We start from the raw sequence: 9,988 nt of genomic DNA on the forward strand, positions 1-9,988 counted from the left end.
TCCCGCCTAAAAAACGAGAGCGTACGCGCGGCCGGGCTTCCACTACCAGGAGCGAGGTACAACTAGCTAGCTAGCTAAACAACAATACTCCTGCCGTATAACTAAGTTGGTTTATTTGTTTAATCCAACTGTCCATAGTAGTACTATAGTATTTACTATAGTATTTCAACAAGGGAAACAAAAAATGTTGCATACTACTAGTAGGCACATATACTAGTTGGGTGGATCCCTTAGGTTTTTTTTTCTCTCTGTTACCTAACTGTTATGGTCGACATGAGGTAGGGGCGATGACGATGATACATTGATGCGTTCGATCTCGGCTTCCTCCGGTGTTTTGTAATCGTTGTTAGGTGATTAGTTGATGCAATTGCAATCTTTTTTGTCTTCTACGTATATATATATGGATATGGATGTGTGAACTACTGTTATGTCTTTTTAATAATATATTGGAAGAACTTTTGGAAAGGAAAAACAGTGAATTTAATGGTCGTGCTATGAAAAAACCAGATCGGTCACTCTTGTTCCTTGTGTTGGAACCATTTGACATGAACATGTCGTAAAGGAATTTGTTAAGAAAAATAATAAAATCCCTTCAAAAAAAATAAAATTAAAGACAAGCAGGAGTATGAAAAAAAAAAGTTCTGACCGGGCGGTCCCACCTGCCAGAGTGTCGTCTCTGTCTCAACCTTCGTCTCCAAAGTCTCCGCTGTAGACATCTAAAAAAATTCCCCGCAGACGAGGTGCGGCTTCCGTTCCTCTTCGCCGCTCGCCGCTGAACCCCGACTAGCCGGCGGAGTCGGGAGCACACCGGATCCGCGGAGGCGCGAGGACATGGCCAACTCCTCCTCCGCATCCTCACGCTTCGGCTTCGCCGCCGCCCCTTCTCCGGCCAAGTCCTCGTGCCCAGGGCATCAGAGTATGCCCCCCCCCCCCCCCCCCCCCCCCCCTCTCTTTATCTCTCTCGGCCGGACCTCCTGTTTATGTTTATGCTATAGGTTCGCCATGTGCTGCTCGTATTGCGCCGGGGTGCTCCCTCATCTTCAGCTGTATAAATTTCGATGTAATTTGGAGCCAATTTGAGAAGGGCGTTTCCGTTCAGCTGAAACTCAGAGCCGTTTGGACTACTAGTTCTGATTGTTGTGATATGTTGTTGTTGGGGGTATGAAAAATGAATTCAATCTATTTGTGCTACGGATTTATATCTGTCAAATGGGAGGCATAGGAAAATCTCGCCTATTTTTGGCTATCCCCTTTATTGAAATTTGGGAGCAGCTGCATTTTTTATTATCAAACTGAGCACTGGAATAACTTACAGAAGGTTTAAGATATTGACACTGTGCATTTATGTAGCATCTGACAGACACATTCGGTCTCCAATGAGGCAATGACAGTCCCCTGTATCAATCTAGAGCCTTATGCCCCTATCAATCACTTCATGATCCGTGTTCTTCTTTCCAAACTAGTTGAGATCAGGTTGTTCTGTTTATCAATGGGGACGGTGGGTTTCTTGTACATATCTCTATGCATTCCTATTGGATTTCTTGACTCTTGAACTTTTTTAAAAGTTTTAATGAAACCAAATTTTTTCCTGTCAACTTCTGTAGCACAATGATAATGTGGATAATTGATTCATTTTCTAAGAAGAGATAAATTCGAACAAAGCTGCACAGACACATACTTATATGTTGTAGACCACAATAGATAATCACAGGAATCATGAAGAACAAATGACCCTAAATTTACTTGTCTTTTACAGTTTGAAGCTGAAGAGGCCAGGCTGAGATTTCTGTCGGTTTGCTTTTAAACACTTGCCCCAAACCAGCATGACTATGAGAAGGCAGGGTCCATGGAGGTGCATTTGGCTTTCTCAGTCATGAGAAGCTGCAGGCATTGGTGCAGGATACATCTAACTCCTCTCGCTCTGCCGCTTCCTTCTCTGAGGGTATGTACAGCTTCACCATTTCCTCATCCTTTAATTCGGCCGGTGCTCTCCTGGGCCACCTGTTTGAGCTCGCTCAGTTGGTCGATACATAACTTTGATTTGGAGTCCTTGTTGTGCTGGAGTTCCACTTCTCACTCTTGTCGTTTCTCGGCAAATGTAGTGCCATAGATAGATGGTGGAATTTTCCCATTTTTTCTTCTGCTCTTAAGTATCTGAATTGAGAAAGTCTAGTTTTCGTAATCGACCAATTCATTAACATACCACTGAACCACTTTTTATTAACATAATGACAACGAGCCCTTATTGCAGCTGATGCTACTAAATCTGTTGCTCTTTTTTTGGTACCAACAATTAAGAAACTTTTTCCCTGACTTGCTGCATAAAAAACTAAATCACAAGCTTCTGATAAAAAACGAGCCGTTCTAGCGAGATTTATAATATGAGTACCTTTACGCCAATTTGACATGTCTTCATAGGGCGTTTACACTACCATGAAAATTTTGAATTTGAGTTCCCTACTTAAAGGCGATGTGTCCCCTGGTTTGATTTTATTTCAAAGTTTGGGTGAGGAATGGAGGAGGGGTGATTGTTCACTGCTTAACAAAGCATCATATGACCATCAATGCTCCCCATTTATCTGTTTACATGTACTGCTCAACCTTAAAATCTGTATGGCACAACCATGTTTTCCACCTTTGGCATCACAGGATTAGGCAATCACTGACAGCCTGACACCCAATTAACCGTAAATCATGATGTCCCTGACTACTACTCCCTCCGTCCAAAAATAAGTGTCTCAACTTGAGTTGAGACACTTATTTTGGGACGGAGGGAGTACTTAATTTGCATAAACTTCTTAGCAATTATGATTAAGTGACCATAGCTGCTCGATTCTCACTATTTGCTGCCTGGTTCCTTCAAAAATAAAAATAAACCATATCCTTCTTTTACCATCGTAGCCTCCAATTTCCCCTTTGCCTTCCTTCCCATGCAAACCTGATGTATTTGTTTTTCCATCCTAACTGAAATGTTGATCTGCTTATTGGGCTTCTAATTGATTGAAAAGTACTTGATGCCCCAAGCTGAAACTTGGACCAGCACAGTTGAAAGTTTGGTTTATGTTGGGTATTGTTACAAATTTGAGTTGAAAGTTGCACTGAAATTCCCTAGTTCAACCTTGATGAATATACAGCTGGATGATTAATCTGCATATTGTAAGTTGTAACTAGAACACATGTGTGTAGGCTGCTACGCACCTGCCATCTGATGGCGCTTCAACTGAGCAAACAAACCAAGATATAAGGATATAATGGCAGCTCAGGAATTTAGGCCTCAATACTTGACCCTACTCCTGATTTCTATGTTGCATAGCTCCATTACTCTAAAAAATTCGTGAAATATCTTCTATACCAGTATATATTAGATAGACATTTGTCTTGTGAAAGCATATTAACATACCTTGTGTATTCATTTTCAGGATTCACCTTTTGCCATTCTCAAAAACAAGTCACCCTGGTATTTTTTGGTGGAGCTCCGCCCTGTGCGTGCAATTTCATCAGTTTGATGGCAGCCGTTCTAGCATCTTTGCTTGGATCATGTGCCAATATAAGTTGAAAGATATCATTATTGATGAGGCCATACTAATCTTAGGGGTGGAAAAGGAGCTCACTGAAGTGCTGCGAAGAGTAGAACTAATACGGTGTTGCATACATGATGCTGAGAAAAGGAGGACAAAAGAGCAAGCAGTAAACAATTGGCTTGGTCAACTGAGAGATCTTATATATGATGTTGATGAAATCTTGGATGTGGCTAGATGTAAAGGAAGCAACCTACTTGCTGATGACCCTTCACCATCATCTGGCAAATCAGTTGCATGTAAAGGCCTTTCAGTTTCCTCTTGTTTTTGCAACATCGGGCCACATCATGATGTTGTTGTTCGGATTACAAGCCTCAACAAGAAGATACAGAACATTTTGCATGACAACTGGTATGTCACGGAACCTCATGTATAAAATTGCAGTCATATACAGCACAAGACCTTTTTCAATTTTCAGCATCAGCAAAAGTTCCGCTGCTGTCTCAAACCAAGCAAGTTTCAGAATTGCAGGTGTTCTTGCTTCAATAAAGAAATACTGAGAGGGAGCTCAGTTTCTCTCAATACAGAACATGTACAAGCAGGACGACGCGGCGGGCTTGGTTAGTTGAGCTATTTTCAAACTTACTTTGGTGGCATGCTTTTAGCTTGTTAATTTCATCTCGCAAAAAGAGAAAAAGAAAAATCCCTGTCAATATATATGAAACGTCTACACGCTACATGCATATAATTAATCTACTTGTGGAATCCTTGTCACCTCAAGTTTGACATATCCTTGACTCCTTATGGAATCCTTGACTCCTTGTGGAATCCTTGACTCCTCGTGGAATCTCTTTGCAGATCAGCTTAAGCTATCCATTCATTGGCACGGACGAATGCTATTTGCTAGTTAATTAAGCAGTATGTGTTGACAATAAGAAGCCAGTGGGCAAAGCAGCTAATGGGTACCTCGCCAATCTCTTTCTCACCTTCCCAGCTAATGGCCATCCTTCGTCTTCGCGGACTCTGCTATCTAGCCTGCAGTGTTTACGCAAGCAGGGGGAGGGGCTGTAGCAGCTATTAATCAGATCTGGTAAGCTATTAATTCGTTCTATTCTTCTTCTACTTCTCCAGTTAATCAGTGTGCGTATGTATGCATGCTTCCTTCCTTACCTGCTGGTCTCCTTTCTGATCAGTTTACAACAGTGAACACCACCGATTCAAATGGACCTGTGGAGGGCTCCAATGATCTTCTATTCTCTGTTTTCCTTGTAGCTTACGCCCAGCCCTGCGAGATCTTGAAATTAGCAATTGGCTCACCATCAGGGCAAACCATGTCCTCCATATGATCACTGTTGATTCTTATTATTGATAGTTTTTTTTCCCTTATTGGAATAGTGGTTTGTAAGGTAAATACTTGCTATCATACTTTCATATATATTACTACGATGGAATAAATTGCCATCATTTCTAGTCTAGCATATGCAAAACAAATCAAGGGTAGAATGGATCAGACAAACAAAAATATAGTTGTATGATTAATATCTATACATATTGTAAGTCAATGCAACATTTTTTTTCTGTGGTTCTGTATGTATGCTCCTATGCAGCTGCTGCCATTTAAGATCCTTGAGCTGAGAAAAGCAAACCATTAAATCATTTCAATATACCAGAGAGAAGCAGAAAAAATGAAACTACAGAGTGCTAGTTCAGGAATTTAGACCTCAATACCTGGCCCTACTCAGGGCATTGTATCTGTATGTACGTTGCATAGCTTCATTATGCTAATATTTCTTAAATGTTAACAGCAACTAAGTAGTGATATTGTAAGAAAGTTACTAATTCTATCTCTATCTCTCCTTATCTCTAACTGAACACATTTATACTTCTAACAAATATATATTTACTGAGACTTGTCTCAGTTTAGAGCATGTTAAGATATCTTGTGTATTAATTTTCAGCCTTTGGTTATTGTCATGCCGAAATTAAACAAGTCACCCTGACCCTGGTGTTCTTTGGTGGATATCTCTAGCGCCTAGTTTGCATCATCCATGGCGACCATACTAGAAGCTCTGCTTCGATCATGTGCCAGTAAGTTGCAAGATATCGTTACCAATGAAGCCATACTAATCTTAGGGGTGGAAGAAGAGCTCGCAAAACTGCTGCAACGAGTTGAACTAATTCAGTGCTGTATATATGATGCTGAGAAAAGGAGGGCAAAAGAGTTGGCAGTAAACAATTGGCTTGGCCAACTGAGAGATGTTATATATGATGTTGATGAAATTCTGGACGTGGCTAGATGCAAAGGAAGCAAGCTACTGCCTAACCACCCTTCATCATCATCAAGCAACTCGGCTGCATGTAAAGGTCATTCGGTTTTCCCTTGCTTTCGTAACATTGGTTCACGTCGTGACGTTGCTGTTCGGATTAGAACCCTCAACAAAAAGGTAGAGAACATTTCAAAGGACAAAATATTCTTAACATTCAACAGTAGTGCACAACCTAATGGAAGTGGTCCAACATCCAAACTGATAAGAAGTTCCAACCTTGTTGAGCCCAACCTTGTGGGAAAGGAAATCATACATTCTAGCAGGAAGTTGGTGGACTTGGTGCTTGCAAACAAGGAAAAGAAGTCTTACAAGCTTGCTGTTGTTGGAACCGGAGGAGTCGGTAAGACAACACTAGCTCAGAAAGTATACAATGACCAAAAAATAAAAGGAAGCTTCAAGATGCATGCTTGGATTTGTGTTTTGCAAGACTACAGTGAAGTAACTCTTTTGAAGGAGGTGCTCCGAAATATTGGTGTGCATCATGAGCAAGGTGAAACCATAACTGAGCTGCAGAGAAAGCTTGCAGAAACAATAGAAGGAAAGAGTTTCTTTCTGGTTCTAGATGATGTATGGCATTCCAATGTATGGATGGATCTATTAAGGCCTGCATTACACAAAACAACATCTGGAGTAATGTTGGTAACCACACGAGATGATCAAATTACAAGGAGAATAGGCGTAGAGCATACCCATCGAGTTGATCTCATGTCAGTAGAGGTGGGATGGGAGCTACTTTGGAAGAGCATGAATATTGATGAGAAAGAAGTGCAGAATTTAAGAAACACGGGGATTGAGATTATCCGTAAATGCGGTTGCCTCCCTCTTGCAATCAAAGTTACTGCCAGTGTTCTGGCAAGCAGGGATCGAACAGATAATGAGTGGAAAAAGATTTTGAGAAGATATGCTTGCTCCCAGAACATGCTCTCTAATGAAATAGAAGGAGCTTTGTATCTAAGCTACGATGAGTTACCATATCGTCTGAAGCAGTGTTTCCTTTATTGTGCATTGTATATTGAAGATTCTACCATTCTGCGCCGTGTAATTACCAGGTTATGGATTGCTGAAGGCTTCATTGAGGAGCAACAAGGCCAACTTCTAGAAGACACAGCAGAGGAGTACTACTATGAGCTAATCCATCGGAATCTCCTCCAACCAGATAACGGATCTTTTAACCAGGCTGAATGCAAAATGCATGACCTCTTAAGACAGCTTGCTTTGAGTATATCAAAAGAAGAGTGTTTTATTGGTGATATTGAAACATTAAGTGGTGAGAATATGTCAAAACTACGACGAGTTACTGCCGTGAGTAAGAAGGAAGAATTAGTGTTGCCTAGCATGAATAAGGTGGAAGCTAAGGTGAGGACTTTCTTTACTGTTCATGGTCCACGGAGCATTGAGTATTCATTGTTCAAGAGATTTTTGCTTCTTCGTGTTTTGGTACTGAATTACTCACTTGTACAAAGCATTCCAGATTATATAGGAAGACTGATACATCTACGCCTACTTGATCTTGATTATACTGGCATATCTTGTCTTCCGGAATCCATTGGCTCCCTACAAAACCTTCAAATTTTGAGCTTGAATTATTGTGATGCTTTGCACAATCTTCCTTCGGCGATATCCCAATTGTACAGTTTAAGATGCCTTAGTCTTCTTGATACAAAAATAAATCAAGTTCAGAAAGGGATAGGAAAACTGAAGTTCCTCACTGATTTACGAGGGTTTCCGGTTGGGGCGGGAATTGAAAATGCTGATGTACAAGATGGATGGAAGTTGGAAGAGTTGTCATCTTTGTCATTGCTGAGGTATCTTACGTTGGTTAAATTGGAAAGAGCGGCTTGCTATAGTACAAATACATTACTGACGAACAAAAACCATCTAAAAGGACTAGTACTGGACTGGACATCATATTCAGAAGATGTTAGCACCGAGGAGGTCTTTGAGCAGCTAATACCTCCAAGCAACCTGGAAACCCTACATATTATTGGATTCCTTGGTCGGCAATACCCCAACTGGTTTGGTAACACTTGTTTGTCTTCGCTGGCACATGTGACCCTTAGAAATCTACGATGTGTGGATCTTCCACCTATTGGCCAGCTACCCAACTTGAAATTTCTAAGAATTGATGGAGCATATGCAGTTACCAAGGTTGGCCCTGAATTTGTTGGTTGCGGGAAGGGTGATCCCCTATGCAACGAATTAGTCGCTTTTCCTAAACTTGAATGGTTAGTCCTCAAGCATTTGCCCAACTGGGAGGAGTGGTCTTTTTTTGAAGAAAAAGAAGAAGCAGAAGATGCTGATGATGAAGGGGGAGCAAATGGAGTTGCTGAGATTCAAAAGGAGGACGCCCAATCTGCAAGGTCGCGTCTGTTTCCTCGTTTGGTGAGGTTGAAACTTGAAGGCTGCTTAAAGCTGAGGGCTCTACCGCGACAACTTGGAGAGGACACTGTCAGCTTGAGGAAGCTCGAATTAATTAGAACAAACAACTTGAAGGCCGTGGAGGACTTCCCACACCTCACTGAGCTCCTTCATATTGAGAAATGTGAAGGCCTGGAGAAGGTCTCCAATCTCCCTCAAGTGACAGACCTGCAAGTACGTGGTTGTCTGAACTTAAGCCGTGTAGAGGGGCTGGGCAGTTTGCAGCAGCTGGGGCTGGGCGAGGATACGCAAGAGATCTCTTCCCACTGGGTGCTTGGGCTTCAAAACCAGCACCAGCGACTTTATGGCGAAGACCTGGATGTCTACTCGTTGTCTACCAGTTAGATGGCTCAAGGTATATGTGTACACTGTATATTGGTTGGATATTTTGTATTGTCTTTTGTTTCCCTCGACATTGATTCATCTTCTAACAAGTCAGTTTTCTGCCTTAGTGGACGCACCTTGTATGCCATTTTATATGCTTATGCAACCAAAATGATTAGGCATATTGTGCTTGTACATATTCCAACAGAGCTTTGGTTAATAGATATTGACACCAGCAGGGCGGCAGATTGCAGGCGACAAGTCATTAAGTGTTGTATAATAGTGCTCTAAGTTGCTTATGTGTGTTCCATCTCTAACTAACATGCATTGGAAACTCATGATCGTCCTCTTAGAGTTGCTTAAATTCTCATGATCATCCTCTTAGAGTTGCTTAAATTCTCATGATCGTCCTCTTAGAATTTATAATATTGGCATCTCCATTAACAGATACGAGTAATAATAGCTGTTGAGGCATTGATCTCGTATTCAGACAAATCATACCCCAGTTCTGTATGTGGTGTAAGACTACAAAATGGGGTTTCTTTACGAAAAGAGGACTGCAAAATTGTATAGTTATACTCATGCTAGATATCGGCATGTACAAAATTGTACCAATGTGTTTGTGAATTTCTTTTCCTTGCTTTGCCCACAGAAAAAACATTAACTGAGCAACACATTTCGTGTGATGGGTGTGTACTTCTTACATGTGTAACCATATTAAGTGCTTGTCAATTGTCATAGCTTCTTACAGTATTTCGGTCTGTTTCGTTGGCAGCGTAGGACTGATGGTGTGGCTCACTTCCACGGGCAGACGTGCTAATTAAGTTGAGGAAGCCTGCCATTGCTGAAGATGCGCGAGTACCATGATGGATGTGCAACGAGCTGGTGAAGAAAGAAACTGTCCTGTTTTCCTTTGGGCATACTGTATCGAGTTTTGTTTTGTTTATTTCCAAATTTGGGCCAGAGGCCTTTGCTGTACTGAATCTCCTGCCCGTGTGGTATTGTTTCACTTATTTATTCCTGAACTTGGGGCTGGTGGCCTTTGCTGTACTGAACAAGTGTGGCATGGTATCGTTCTTTTAATTGAACCGATGGATTTCGTTTAAGCATGATTTTGTTCTTTGAGTGGAAGTGATGGATTTCGTTCTATTTTGTTTCTGAACTAGGGCCTGAGGCTTTGCCTGTGTAACTGTGTGACCCAGTCATGAAGGAAGAGCATTCTTCCAACAATATACATATCCCCGATTGTTGTAGGAAGTTGTGGCAGATGACAATGATGCCAAACTGATGCAGCCGCAGAATGAACACGGCCACAGTGTGTGCAATGCGGTGAAGGTTGCCGTTGCTGAGCTCCCAGAGTACAACCCCGATGCCGGAGCTCGGCAAATGGCAAAAGGCGAC

General features: G+C 41.6%; 1 protein-coding gene across 10 annotated transcripts; it reads left to right on the top strand.

Moving 5' to 3' along the window:
* The first annotated feature begins 720 nt into the window (after positions 1-720).
* LOC123060100 (putative disease resistance protein RGA3) lies at positions 721-9,693 on the top strand. Of its 10 annotated transcripts, none has more exons than XM_044482673.1 (8): positions 721-916; positions 1,351-1,498; positions 1,757-1,942; positions 3,420-3,929; positions 4,042-4,138; positions 4,377-4,924; positions 5,477-8,618; positions 9,363-9,693. In XM_044482673.1, the coding sequence occupies exon 7, from the start codon at positions 5,567-5,569 to the stop codon at positions 8,606-8,608; it is 3,042 nt and encodes a 1,013-aa protein (XP_044338608.1). In that variant the 5' UTR covers positions 721-916; positions 1,351-1,498; positions 1,757-1,942; positions 3,420-3,929; positions 4,042-4,138; positions 4,377-4,924; positions 5,477-5,566; the 3' UTR covers positions 8,609-8,618; positions 9,363-9,693. The 10 variants fall into 10 exon arrangements, with proteins under 10 accessions (XP_044338608.1, XP_044338603.1, XP_044338605.1 ...); XM_044482668.1 differs by lacking the exon at positions 1,351-1,498 and having other exon boundaries at positions 4,377-4,608; positions 4,712-4,924; XM_044482670.1 differs by lacking the exon at positions 1,351-1,498 and having other exon boundaries at positions 4,377-4,608; positions 4,712-4,924; positions 5,548-8,618.
* Positions 9,694-9,988: the final 295 nt, after the last annotated feature.

Source organism: Triticum aestivum, chromosome 3A (genome assembly GCF_018294505.1).
Source record: "Triticum aestivum cultivar Chinese Spring chromosome 3A, IWGSC CS RefSeq v2.1, whole genome shotgun sequence".
NCBI classification, from domain to species: domain Eukaryota; kingdom Viridiplantae; phylum Streptophyta; class Magnoliopsida; order Poales; family Poaceae; genus Triticum; species Triticum aestivum.